General features: G+C 41.1%; 1 protein-coding gene across 11 annotated transcripts in view; it reads right to left on the bottom strand.

The window, feature by feature from the left end:
- Positions 1-15,097, bottom strand: part of rgs3a (regulator of G protein signaling 3a) — a 189,778-nt gene that overhangs the window by 33,317 nt on the left and 141,364 nt on the right. For all 11 annotated transcript variants that reach the window (XM_037751901.1, XM_037751903.1, XM_037751902.1 and 8 more), the window contains one exon: positions 10,473-11,444. In XM_037751901.1, coding sequence (XP_037607829.1) covers positions 10,473-11,444 — 972 coding nt within the window. The remainder of the gene's footprint in view (positions 1-10,472; positions 11,445-15,097) is intronic.

Below are 15,097 nucleotides of genomic sequence, written 5' to 3'. Positions count from 1 at the left end.
TGTGGTCATTTTTCTTCAGGAAACAGCATGATTTAAAAAAAAAAAAAAAAAGTATTGCTTGTCTCTAGCTGTGTCTCCTTTATCCTTTCATGGTGGTATTTATCTACCGTATTTTAGTATAGTCAAAGTACATCATCTATTGTTAGGTCTACTTCACACAACAGCATCTTTGAACATGTGTGATCCAAAGACTGCGGAGTGTGAATTTGTGTTAGTTTGTGCCAGTGGGTTTTGTGCATGTGTGTACGTATATGCGAGAAACCATCTATCAACATTTATGTAACCGATTCCCGATTCAGCCAACATACTGCTATGGCAACGGGCACTGTAAACACCTCCGTTCGAACACACGCGAGCTATGAAACAAGGGGCCTTCTGGATCCTCTCTTGGATTAGGTGAACGTCAGGAGAGGGCTTTGTTTTACCATTGACAGCATCCAAAGCCCCGTCACTTAATGACCAACCTGCATACACTGTAGGGCACTAAGGTGGGCAGAAAGCAACGGGTCTGTTATAATAGGTTCAGTTAGTCAGAGCCGTGACATCAGGCCCTCGCGTCCTACGAAAGACAGACATCATCAAAGCCCAGAGCAGCGTTTTCATTTAAAGGTCACTGAGGAAATGTGATTGTTTACTGTATAATCCTACGTTGCCTCTGCGTTATTGTATTAGTCATCATCTTTATTAGTGTTGTGCACAGAAGCAATCTATTACCATGAGGATAGAGTTACAAGTACTGAGCCAGAGCCTTCTGTGTGCTGACATTCAATGTTTGCTTCTGTTCTTCTGTTCAAATTGGAAACAATCAGGATTTTTTTTTTTTAGAATCAAAGGGAGCTATTATATCCATCATTCTCATTGTATTACAGGAATATCAGAGTTAATGGAGGGAAACAGCATGTTCCCACGCTCCTTCACACACAGTTCACTGCAGTAACTATCCAGGTAGCTCATTACAAATGAAAAAACAATAATCACAAACGGCTAAACAACTGCGAACGAATAATCAAAAGGAATGCTATCTTAGCCTTTGTGGTGTGGATTTGTGAAAGTCCATGTGGAGCATACTGAGTGTTGCAGAGAAAGAATACAGGTATACGGGCTGAGTTTTTGGCCGTGTGGGAGCCTCCCTGGCAAAGACGGATTAGCGTGGGAAGCTTTGAACTCTCATGAGGTCAAAAGGAGTTACTAAGAAAAATAGATTTCATTTCAGGGGAAAAAATAGCAAAAGTGTATAACTGGAAATGATCTTAAATAATCCTGCAGGTGTTGTGAGAAAAAAAGACGTACAATGAAAGGTTTCATGTGTTTTTGATGCCTCTTCCTACGTGTCTGTTTCATACTATTTCAAATGAATTGAAATATGAAGTGTAAGTATAGTGATATAAGACTAGATTCCATTGTCAACCATCCATTCATCTATAAGACTCATTTACATACTTTGAATTCTGAGAATTATAGTGAAAACACATTTTACTTCATCCTGACTTTTGGCAGGGAAGAAAGAAATGTAGTAAGCAGATGTGACAAATTGATATAATAAGAATTAGTTATTTAATTTAAGTCACAATAAAATGTCTCGATGAGGATTGCTTCCCAGAAGACTCTTATTTGTTATCACAGTTGCTCAACTGGCAGTGAATGTTCCCCTTCCTGTCAGCGTGGCTTTCTATCTATGAAGCAAGAATATCTTGTGTTCTTGTCTCGGTCTTTCAGAAAACACCATCCCAGAGAGATGTGTATACTCAGTAAACAGGATGCAAACAAAAACCAACTGTGACTAGGCACGACAGGCCTATCGAGCTTTGGATTTCACCACATTTTGAAGCGTTGTGAATCCGGCTCTAGTAAGAGGGATGATCAGTATCTAAAGAGTTTGGAGGGTTGTTTCTTTTTTTTTAGCCTTTTCCTAAAACCCAAAACACAAGAGCAAAAGTCTAAGTAATGGATTGAATAGTGTATCTGCTGTGAGCAGTGGGATGGGATGGGACACAAAGCAAGGCTTTCACCCAGGTTTGCATCCTGTGTGCAACCAACTATGTGTAGTTGTCATTGTGCTCACAAGCCTTAAAATTTCATTTTCACTTTGGAAACGTTGTTATTTTAAGCCAAAACATGATGTTTTCCCCTAAACTTAACGAAATGTTTTTGTTGCCTAAACCTAAAGAAGTTGTAGTATTGTTGCCTAAACCTAAAGAATTTCTAGTTGTGATTCCTAAACCTAACTACATGTTTTTGTTGCCTAAACCTAAAGACGTCTTTTTGTTTGTGTTCAAAGCGCAATGTTTCATTCAGTTTTACAATGTGTTCAAACGTGTTGCTTTTAAGTTTCACTTTCACTTTTACAACGTAGTAGGCATATAGTAGGCCCCTAATGACCCACGTCTACGGTGCTTATAGCGACCGATAACGCTGTTGGATAGGGTGGTGTTTAGGCTAAGCTGCTCTGTCCTGGTCTCTATTTGTAACTCCAGCCGGAACTCATTATCAGTTAGTTAATCCTCATTCTCAATGCCTTTTCTCTTATAAAAGTGGAACAATAAATCTTAAATCTAACCCATGTGTTGCTCCAAGTTTATTTATAGTAAGCATCCCAACAGGGCTAAAATAGAGCAATTGGTACAACACTTAATAACATTTTTATTTCTAATACAGTACTATAACACCAGGGCTCTACCCTGCAATACAAAAATAATGCTGATCTGTTATTACCATGTCTTAACATTAAAAAGTAAGCTTGAGTTTTCCACCAATTAATGGTGTTAGCCAATGAGCTTATGAGCTAATGCTAGCTAACTATCTACAGTCGATTAAATCTGCTGGCGGCCGTCGACATTTCAGCTAATAAAAATTGACGTTGTCAGCAAGAAATGAGAAGCCTGCTTTTATTGGTCTTCAGTGTTAAATCACAACTACAAATAAACTGTATTTGTGTGCCATGCTAGATTTGAAAGCTGGACAGGTGTAGCAACAGTAACTAAAGTGGGCGAACCTTAGCAAAGGGTCAATTTCTTAGATTTACCCCACAATACTTAGATAATGCAAATAGTGTGTGCACATGTGTGTGTGCGTGCTGTGTCTGATTTACAAGTGCCATAACTTCTCGTTATGTGTCAAGACTGTTTAAGCCAAGGTTGTAAATAACTAGAGAGTTGGGTGGGATAATGGAAAGAGAATGCGAGGGGAGCATTTGGTTGTGTAATGTAGGCTATCTTATTTATATCTGAGAAAATAACTTGCAAAGGAATCACTAATATGTGTATCTCTCCATGAAACAAAGACGGACATTTGTTTAGTATTTCTCTACTGTATAGATAGATAGATAGATAGATAGATAGATAGATAGATAGATGGATAGAATAGCCATTGAAATGTTTTTGTGAACTGTGGCGTAAAACTCCATAAACTGAAAAACATTCAGCTCCTTTGCATTTTTGTCAATAGATGCTTGAGTGACTGGACACTCTGTTGACTGTCCTGGAAGCTTGTTCAGTTTGCCCAGTAAATATTTACACGTTACTCATTTAGATTTTCTCCGGACGTATTCAGCCTGGCTGCATCTCACATGGATTTGAACCCCGGAGACCTTTTGTCCTGTCCAGGCCATTCACTGTACAGTCAAACAGAAGAGACCTTCTGGTTTACCTATACAATACTATCCATTCAGTGTGTCACAGTGCTGTCAAAGAATACACACTGATAATGATGTTCACCTTGGCCCTTAAACAAATTACCAGTGGACTCTATTTTGTTTGATATTTGGACAAAACAACACTTGAATCATGTCCCTAGTATTTTTAAATAATTTCCATGAACCTCTTGTGCAGTTCATTCAGTAAAAAACATGTTATTATTAGCTCTGGTCACGCGTGCCGTTCCATGTGAGGGACGCATCACAGTCTTGATATCAACAAGTGCTGTGCTCTTTCATACTCCAACCTTTGAGCAGAGGTTAGGTAACCACAAGGAACATGCACATTAGTGCCCGGGGGAATGATGAGAAGTCACCGCTAATAGATTTTGTCTTGGAAGACCGCTGAGAGTCTAGACATGGAGCAGAGGTACTTGAGGACGACTTAACAGTACACAAAGTTAACTAATATTTTTCTACGTGGGCCTAAAATAGCATGTTTAGGTTCCTGTAACTGTTTGTCCCGTTGATCCAGGAAATTGAAGACACAGTCAACTTTACTCTGAAAGTAAAAAACTCCAAACATGATGTTCTAAACTCATTCTTTGTGTACTTTACCCTCAACGTATCCTCATACAATGGTTTCGTATGATATCTTACGAAAAGCTATTCCTCTTTTTTAGTGCGTTTTCTTACTAATGTCCAGCAACACGTGTCAATTTCCACTCGTTACATGCATACAGTCAAAATAAACTTCTGCCTTCACAGGAAACTACTTAGTTAGGTTTAGGAAAAGATTGCGGTTTGGAATAAAAATAACTCTGAAAGTGTCGTAACTTAAGCAGAAGCTACGTGACAAATAAATCAACATTGACTACCGGTTTCACACAGGGTACGAACGCCGGTCTCTTTTTGACCCACCAATCCACCCTGACTTCCATTTTTGTACCCACATGACAACATACTGTTTGTTATGGGTGTGCTGGGCTTCCTATTTTCTGATTCTACCGTGTTTGTGAGTCGATTTGATATTTTGGATTTAGCCCAGAGGACAAAGGTGAGTCAGTTCGATCAGATGAAGCTGTGTGTACTGTTTGCCTAGTGTCAGATTGCCCTGCAGAGTTCATCCTGCAACACGTATAGCATAACATGCTGTGTTTTCTGTAGTTCTGACGATAGCCTAAATCATTTATTTCAGTTTTCCCTGTTTCATTTGTCTTTTACGACCAAGCTAACGCAGTACTATTTAATTTACTGCATAACATTCATTTAGTTGTGCAGTAGCCTACAGGTTTATTTCAGACAGAAATAATAGATGGGCTGATTGTGCGCGCGGCGCAGCAGCATTAAATGGAAATTGCCTTCTTGATTGTTGAATTTGAAGTGTTGCTCAAGCCAAACAAGAGACTTCATCTCCCTTCTTGTTGCCAGTGTTAAATATACAAACGTTATTATCGGAGTGTTGTTTTTACTGTTTTACGATAAAGGATAGAAGCAAATGTTCCTCGGTCTGATTAACAGTTCTTTTGCATTTTGTTCCTCACTGTCTGTAATAAAACTCCCTTCTCGAGGATCGTATCTGTGGTTATGTTGGTCACCTTGCTGGAAGTTTTTACAACCAGGCTGACTCATCCTGTGTCCATTGCACCATACCAACTCTATTTATGTTTCTGAGTGTCTGCACACTGGCAGCACCACCGTTTGCACACCTGTTTTCAAGTATGAACGCATGCTAACCCATTTTCATGTTGCACTCTGCACCCTTGTGTGTCCTTGACACAGTACAGGAATGTAAGCCATCACCCGACCACCAGTAAACACATTAAAATTGTTTCTCCTCCCAACGTCTGGAAAGACAGCGGATATTTATCGAGATTTCAAACAAACATCGAGACCCCATAAACAAAATGTTTGGTCTGCTTACGGCCAAAAGCAACTGGGTCAGATCCACACGTGTCTGTTGCAACAATGTCTGTGTGGAGCGGACGCAACACAAACTGAAAGGACATGGTGTCTGGAAAAAAGAGGGAGGATTTGAGGGTTTGGACAACAAGATGAGAATTCTATTTAATGGTCTGATTGGAAAGAACATGCAGCGGTTTAGGCTTATATGGCTGCATGCCTCTCGTCGCCTTGAGATGGAAATTGAAATTTTTTAGTCTCTGAAGTTCCAACGAGGCTTCAAACTGTAAAACAGATCAGCGGATTTGTTTGAAAATTACTTCTGGACTCCTTTAAATTTCCATTTTTGTTGTTTTACTACCTAAATGTTTTTAATGGTGCTTTTATGGAGCCTTAAGAAGCCAAACATTCTTTGTTGACCTTTATAATCCAGCCATAGCTCTTGTAGCTCATATTTTCTTTGGCTATGTCATTTAACAGAGGTTTTACACAAACCATTAAAACAGATTTGAAACTCTCCTCAACAAGGAGGCAAATGATATTCTGCTGAATGTCAGTGCAGCCGAGAGTTGCATCTGTGTTTTTTCACCGACTGAAGAAAGAACTTGTCAGCGTTGGTAACTGGGTCTCATCAGATTTAACAAACTGAAAGTTTCCTATGTCAACTGATGACTTTGCCTGTTCCATAAGGATAAATATTCATGTGGCATACCCAGTGGGCAACCTCTGGGTCGGAGAAGTGAAGCCAATGCGGAAGTGCCTTAAACTTGCATTGTTTCTAATAGCCAGCAGGGGGCGACTCCTCTGGTTCCAAAAAGAAGTCTGATTGTATAGAAGTCTATGAGAAAATGAGCCTACTTCTCACTTGATTTATTACCTCAGTAAACATTGTAAACATGAGTTTATGGTCTCAATCGCTTGTTTCAAGTCTTCTTCACTACAGCATGATGTTCATTTAGTAAATTATGGTCCCATTTAGAGTCAAATAGACCATAAAGCAGGGTTTGGTTTGGGGTGTGGTTACCTTGTGAATGACAGGTCGTTACCACGGTGTTGTCCGTGTTTTCATATTAGAGCTTTAACCCTTTCACAGTGTGTTTTCAGTTCATGGAAGTTAATTCTAACCTTTTTGGTCGCCTAAAAATGTCTTATTCAGCGTTCGGTTGAACTTAGCTCCACCCTCTTGTGTCACTTCTGGTTGCAAAAAAACAAGATGGAGACAGCCAAAATGCTAAACTCGAGGCTTCAAAATGTCAGTCCACAAACCAATGGGTGACGTCATGGTGACTACGTCCACTTCTTATATACAGTCTATGGTCGTATCAAAAGGTCAATTCTTAGGACCAATATTCTTCTCTTTTTTCTCCCCCCTCTAGGTCCTAAACGATGTGTGCCTTGCAATAGCAAAACCTGGTAGTAATACCTTTTAATGTTGTTATTTTCAAAGGTATTTTTGTGGTAAACTTATTGTTAAAACACAGCCAATCTTAATACTGATATAGTCTTGAACAATGCAGACCCAGATCAACTCATTTTTGTCATTGTAGTGTTTTGCATTTATTCCTTTCTTTTTAAATAATATTGAGTTTACTTTCTGTTAAGGAATCACGTCATGACTTTGTTTTAAAGAGTGACACATAAACCGGGTTTGATTTAGCAGGTCGATGGCAGGAATAACACCGTTTCTTTTAAGCGGTAGTCAAGAGAAATCTCTTACGCAAACAAACTTGACGTTATTCCTCTAGACCTGCTCTCTGTCTGTTTCTGGCTCTCCCTCGCATTGATGACAGGCCACTAAAGACATCAAGTGAGAAGAAAAGGTGCAGAGCGGAAAAAAAGACAGGACCAGAGTCGGTGCTTGTTAAAGGGCAAGTAAACACTGGCTGGCAAGAGAAAAGAGAGATGACAGGCAGAAAGAGAGAGAGGAGAGGGCCCCCACCCCTCTCACACTGTCTGCTCCTCTGTCACACTCCTCTCTCTCTCTATCTCTTTATAATGTGTTGTATATGCACCACACATACTGTGCAACTCTTTAACTTTGAATATAAGCTTCTGTAAAGTCTGGGGACTTTACTTTAATAAAGAACACGTCTTTGCTTTATTCTTAATGCTATCGCTTACATTGAATTGTTTCTGGACATCTGATCAAAATTGGCATCCAGTATATTAAAAGTAGCAGGGAAGCTGGCTTACTTTAGAGCCGCAGCGATTAAATGATTAGTTTCCAACTATCAAATCAATCGCCAACTATTTTGATAATCCATTAATCGGTTTGAGTAATTATTTAAGAAAAAAAAAGTAAAAAATTCTCTGATTCCAGCTTCTTAAATATGAATATTTTCTGGTTTCTTTACTCCTCTGTGACAGTAAACTGAATATCTTTGAGTTGTGAACAAAACAAGACATTTGAGGACGTCATCTTGGGCTTTGGGAAACACTGATCGACATTTTTCCCCATTTTCCCGACATTTTATGGACCAAACAACTAACCGATTAATCGAGAAAATAATCGTTAGTTGCAGCCCTAGCTTACTTTGTGTTGTTATATCAAATTATGTTTACATTATGACTGGATGAAATGTATAACACCACATTATAATTAAAATAATTTGAAATTGTATCATATTATCTAAAAAGTTTAAAACCATCTTTTCAGAATGCACATCAATGAATTTAAAACTAATTATAAATTACTTTCCAAACTTTTTAAAAAACTGCTTCTATTACTATGTAAGAACTGATTATAACCAGATTATTAAACTTCGAAGATGTTGAAATCAAGGCAGAGGTTGGACACACGCACATGCTCACACTTTGCATCTGGAGAGGTTAGAAGATTTATGAATGACGGGGGAGTTGACAGATCATTTAAAATAATGGAAACAAAACTCTCAAAGGAGCGGCGTCCATGACGCCAATAGGTAGTAAAAATCCCCTTGAATCTGCCAAGACCAATAGGCTGCAGCCCCGTCTGCCGCATTCCTCCTCCGCACAGCTCCCACACACACACTGCCATTTAAGGCTACCTACCGAGGGTGCTGACAGACCGGCGGAGGGAGCGACAGATAAAACGGAGCGGTGCTTCTGATATTCTACAATGAGAGAGCGAGCACTTGATCGTCTCTGTCATTTGTGTATCAGTCATGTCTGTGGAGCTCTGATATCCCTGTCATTTCTATTTTCTCTCCATTTGTCTGCACTGTTTTTTTTTCAGAAACAGTCATTGCCAAATGCATACTGATGTAATCGGTGTGCAGGTGTGAAGTTACTATAAATAACGTTGTAGGGAGTGAAGAGATGATGACCTGCATTCCAGGTAACGTGTAGTAATTCTTGAGAAATTATTAAACACATTACATCATATTTAACAGGAAAGTGGGACACACTGCGATTTGTAAATTATTGTGGATTATTACTCAACCTAGGCCAAAGTCAAGTGAGAAAAGATGTGATGCACACTTAGTGTGAGGCTGCGATGCATGCTTCCCTCTGTCGGACAACTAGAACTACTACTACCTGCACTGACTTGAATGGCTCGCTGCAGTAAAAGTCATTATTTATATATTTTGAAAGAATATATTGACTTTTGTATGACAATATTCTTTTTTTACTTGTGACTCCCGGTGATACTACAGTTTCTTAAAACTATATGACAAGAAATGACATCGCAAAAAATCTGCCAAAATGAAGCACCTCTCAAACAAAACATATTATCTCATATAAGAATATATGAATTAATCTCTACTTTCAGATGGCACACACACACCCATCAAGTGCTTTACATCCAGTAGATGCTACGTTAAAACAATGGTAAGATTATGCAGAACACACGGATATAAAATCATCAATAACTTCAGTGTCATCATTTCATGATAATCTAATTTTGCTACATTTGCTAATGTACTGTATGTACAAAATGGCACAAGTTTGTATGTAAACATTCATTTATTTGTGCCTTCTCATGAAGAGATGTTAGTGTTTTGTACAAAGGTTAAACAAATGTGCAATTTGCGTGAAAGCAGGAACAAATACTTAGTAACTGCCATCTGTCCACAACCCTGATTCCTCCCCTCATCCCCTTTAGTCCTCTTCCCCTTTCCCCTTTAGTCCTCTTCCCCTTTCCCCTCCATCCCTCTGGCCTCCATCCCTCATCCTCCTTCCGGACCTTTAACCCATCCCCTCCTACATCATCATCATCGTGGCTGCTCTCCATCTTCCATAATAATAAACTACTCTAAACCCCATATCTTTTATTGCCGTGGTTTTTGTTAGTGAAGCATTATTTATAGCGTCAGTATATAAGAGTGCGTGAAGGTAATTGTGATGTGTAGTGGAGGCACAGTTCGAGTCAGAAGATTGCTTATGTTTGACCTCAGCAGGGCTTTACATTATATAAATGCTAATGAGGCTGAGTGCTTTTTCTTTGAGACTTGAATGCATCTTAAATTCTGAAATCTATTTTTCAAGTAGAAGACAGTTAAAAACAATTCTGTCGTGCAATAAATACATATTTTTTTGACTATTATCATAGAATAGTAAATAGTAGGTGCAAGACTGTCCTGGTACACAACTCGTATGACAGAAAATATCAGTTTTTTGTTAGATTTCAACACTCCTATCACTACAGGAGTCTTGTGTACTTGCTCTGTTTTACCACTTGATGTCACTCTTTTTGCAGAAACCAATGAACTGAAACTTTGAGCTGAGCTGTTGGATCACTCAAGCACTGCTGATGCAATAGTTAGGAGACACATTGAGCTGTATTATATATGTAACTCAGTATGTGAGGTCAGAAAGAAAAACTGAAACACTCTGAGCACTATTACAGATCCAGTCCCAGTTAGAGTGTGTGTGTGTGTATGTTATAACATTTGTATTTCTATAACTTTATTCCTGCATGACTGAGTATATATTATGATTTCAGTGTGACATTGCTTACCTTCCTCCCAGAGAACAGCATACACAGCTGATGCATGGAGCCTCCATTCTTGGTCAGCTCTTTCTTCAGGGTTTTAGGCGATGGGAGCGTCCAGCCGCCCTTGTGGTGCACCCCGCCCACCTCCAGGCAGTTGATGGCGTTGTCGGAGGTGAAGCAAGGCGTGCGGGGGTCCTGCAGGAGGCTCCCCTCGCTGTGGGTGCGCCTGCGGAGGGAGTTCTGCACGCTGAGCCCCCCTCCTCCGTGCTTCTCGCAGGTGGCGCCCTCCACCATGCTGCGGCGCTTGCTGTCGCTACGCTGCAGGTAGGCGTCGTCGCTGTCGTCTTCCTCGTCCTCGTCGTCTGACTCATCGTCGTCATCTTCGTCGTACTCTTCTTCGTCCGTGTTGGGTGAGGAGAGGGCGTCGGCGCTGAAGGAGCGATCGAGGCGCAGCTCGGGGATGACAAATGAGGATGAGGAGGAGGAAGGGGGAGCGTTGGTGTCCAGGGGCTCCGAGGCGTTCTCCTCGTCCGTGTTTGACACCACCAGATTTAGGTTGACCTCTTCTTCGTTCCTCTCTCCATCGTCCTCCTCTCCTCCTTCTCTCTCTTCCCCCTCACTCCCGGCACTCTGCCTGCTTGCCCCATAATCCTCCTCTTCCTCTCTCCTGCTCTCCAAAGCGTTCGCCTCTCTCCAGAGCTCCATCTCGTTCCCCTCCATGCTCCTCCAGTCCTCGCCCTCGGTGGAAGGAGGCGGTGTGGGAGGCACCTCGGATCCCACCAGGCCCCCGAGAGGCATGTAGATCTCATCCAGAGGGGTGAGAGGCTCCGAGGGGTGAGGGCTGCCCAGGGTTGGAGGCTCTGAAGGACTGGAGGGATACAGGCTGCTCTCCTCACCTTCTGAGCTACGGGGAGGCAGGTGGAGGCACACGCCACCTCGATCTCCTCCTACTCCGCCCAGCTCACAGGAAGGGGCATCCACCTTAGGCTCCAACATCTAGAAAAGGGAACAGAGAATGACAGAGGGAGAAAACAGTCAGTCAAACAATTAATGAACTGTACTATACACGTAAATCTAACAAGTTACCTCAACATGATTGAGATTTACTTCGCTGTCATGAGCAAATCCATTTATGGCAACTATTTCATTAGCAGTCATTGAATTTGATTTGGAAATATCTCTTTGTAATGCTAGATGTTTGTGTGACCGAGGCGTAATGCCAGGATCAGCCTACGTGACATTTATGTCTGTTGGGAAGGTCAGATTAAGTGATGATAGTCGTGCCTGATCAGAGCATAGAGGCAGCTCAGACAGGTAGGAATGTCTACAACCGTGGCATCACGTACTGTAGCACACGTGGATGTTGTCAAACTAGGTGAATGACAGGATAAGGCCCCGATCAGACAGAGTTTAGCAGCCTCGGGGAGTTTTTTATAAAAATGTTTTCAATGAGAGTGAAGTATTTTGCACGCTGCTTTTGTGTTGCTGAGCGCCTCGCGTTTATCCGCTCTGTGCGTCTCGCGTTTTTACAGAAGCATCCTCATTGTGGTGACTTTTGCTGAATACCCTCAGAGCTATATGACTCTCTACCAGCTGTAGTTACATGATCTGAACAGAAAACAGCCGGATGCAAATTAGTGCGGTGCTCGAGATTTCGGGTAAGTTGTTTTCATTCATTTAAACTGTACTATTAACTATTTGGGTAGCGTACAGTTCACGGTTTGTAATAAGGTAATGTAAGCACTCATTTTGGTGGTTGCCTAGCAACATTATAAAATAAAAAGATGCAGTAAACTGCAAAAACAAAAACAGAAAAAACCCTCTGTCTGATCGGGCAACAAAAAGGCAGAGTGGAAAAAGCCTCGCGTTTTACACTCTGTGTGATCACGGCTTAAGAATAAGGACATGCTAGTCTTTTCATCAGGGCCTAATGAGGCGTCGTAGATGCAGAGTGTGTTGTGTGTTACTGAAAAAAAACTTCAATATGCAAACAGTAGGATCAGGGGATGGAACCACCAACCTTGTGGTTATAGAACAACCCCCTCAACCCACTGAGCCACAGCCCACACTCCCCCACATGGGATAAAACAACACATTGTTGTTTCCAATGCTAATTTTTGCTCATAAAAACAGACAAAAGGCTGAACTGCTAGAGACCACATTGTAATGTCAGTGCCAGTGAGTTCACATTGTGATATACTGCTGTTTTGCTGCTATAGATCCTGCACCACACCGGAGCTGACAGCACTGATTCAGTCAAACTAACTGCCCTCAGGGACTGTGAAATAAAAAAAATAAGCCAGAGATTACTGCTACAAAGTGTTAGCCATCCATCTGTTCACCCATCCATCCTCTCTCTGATGTGTCCCTATTTTCATTTCAACATACTGTAAATTACCCTTTAGCCCAAATGACCACACAAGCCCACTACTGCCCTCACCCACTTCCCAGGGGCCAGACATAGCCCAGTCTGTCCTCCCCCTCTGCCTTTAGCAATCTATCTACTGTATATTACCTCCTTTCCATAATCTGCTGGTCTTAAACGCTGCTTTAACCTACTGCAGCCGACAGAGCCCTCAGTGGGCGGATCATTACAAATGCATTTTGAGTGGGCCAACATCGTCCAAACCCAAACCCACAGAACTGTATTAGAAATTTGACTAAAGATTGCTGAATATGTAAAGCTGAATTGCAGAAATGTTTATAACGTTATAAACAGAACTTGTTTTCCCCCATTTGATGTAATGATGCTGTCAACTGAGTTTTTTTTTTCAAAATAATTTTAGCATTATTATAATTTACAAGTAGTTACAGTAAATAATGACATTATTATACAGTGTGGACGAAAAGTTTTATTTTTTTCTCATTTTGAATTAAAGGCAAATTTAATGAGAACGGATGGGTTCAAGAAGTTAATCAGCTGCGTATTGATAATCATATAGATGTCACAGTATTAACTCGTTGATTTTGGTGCCAGCATGTTATTGACAAAGGATCTAAGAAACCTATCAGCATATTGTAGCTATTCAACAAGCGTCGGCCGTGCTCCGGTAAACATGGCTCAAAGATGAAGAACATGAAGAAACCAGAAGACATGCATAAATACTTTCAACAGAAATGATGCGCCGGTTCAAACCTTAGGTACGACATAAGTGGTAAATCAACCCCAGCTATAGTTTCACCACAGGAAGTTGCTTGTGGGCAACAAAAACAAAAAAGCGTACCAAAAAAAGAAACACGAAACAAAATAAACCCAGAAATTCCCCGTGTGGAAAACATTTGATCTACCTACTATCAATTTAATAATATGCACTTTTGAATGTCACTCATGAGGCTCACAAAGGTAGAAAATATAGGCTTTGTTGCTGAAAATCGGGACAAACCATTTAATATGTGTGAAGCCAACCATGTTGTACTTATTTCAAACAAAACAATTATTTGGAAGTCAGTTTCACCAAAGAAGAGTAGAAGAAGAAGTGGCTGTGATAGCGAAAGACAGTGTTCAGATGGTAACACTGCTATCTCAGGTAGATTCAATCAGTCAAGTCTGTGTAGAATCCAACACATCTTACTGTAAAGATGACTACAGGCACAGACAAAACAATGGTAAATGGTAAATGGAGTGCATTTATATAGCAGCTTTCTAGTCTTCCGACCACTCAGGTCTTTCCACTACATGCCAACATTTATCCATTCACACACACATTCATACACTGATGGCAGAGGCTGCCATACAAGATGCCAACCTGCTCATCAGGATCTGATCTAATCATTCTCACACACTCACACCCCGATGGCACAGCCTCCGGGAGCAATCCGGGGTTCAGTATCCTGCCCAAGGACACTTCAACATGCGTCATAGAGGAACTGGGAATCAAACTCCCGATCTTCCAATTAGAGGACGACCAGCTCTACCTCCTGAGATACAGCCGCCTAATAAAAATTAACAACAGCCATGACGCCACATTGGATCAGGGGCGTAAAGTGAGGGTGCCAATGGCCCCTTTCCTACTTCCTATCCCCCCTACTTCCGGCGCCCTTGCTCGGACCGCACCCATCTTCAAATCCGGTCTTCATTTTGATCTCAACTACACACCTGTAAAGTTTCTCAACTGCATCTTGCACAGTCGTGATGCCACCGCGTTGACAAAATGTCCGCAGACATACCCGGTGAAGTACTCAAACCCGCTTCTGTGGTAGTTCTCGCTACAGTAGGCGTCTCCGGGACCACATTTCGCCGTGATACCACACAAACACACACACAGACTCACAAGGTGAAAACAATACCAGCCACACACTGTCGCAGCTGGTAACAATGGTACAGGGAAGATAAAGAAAAGATCAAAGATCAAATCAAGTTGGACTGATCTTATTTTTGTGAAGCAAAAGGGGGAGAGAGAAGAAAGAAGAGATGCCAGCTTTATTCTCTCAACTGTAAAGAAAAGGGTAAAAAAAAAAACAGCTTTCCTTCTGTTGCCTTCAGTTCACAAATTCTCCCTCAGTGCGCAGCATTAAGGAAATGAGAAGCAAACAGTACGAGTGATATTCAATTAGGGGTAATGTGTTATTTCTATTTGTGGAGTAGATTTATAGAGTGGATATGAACATGGAAAGGACTATTCAATGTATTCATGAGTGGACTTGTGGAA

Source organism: Sebastes umbrosus, chromosome 19 (genome assembly GCF_015220745.1).
Source record: "Sebastes umbrosus isolate fSebUmb1 chromosome 19, fSebUmb1.pri, whole genome shotgun sequence".
NCBI classification, from domain to species: domain Eukaryota; kingdom Metazoa; phylum Chordata; class Actinopteri; order Perciformes; family Sebastidae; genus Sebastes; species Sebastes umbrosus.
This window is presented reverse-complemented; position numbering and strand designations above follow the sequence as displayed.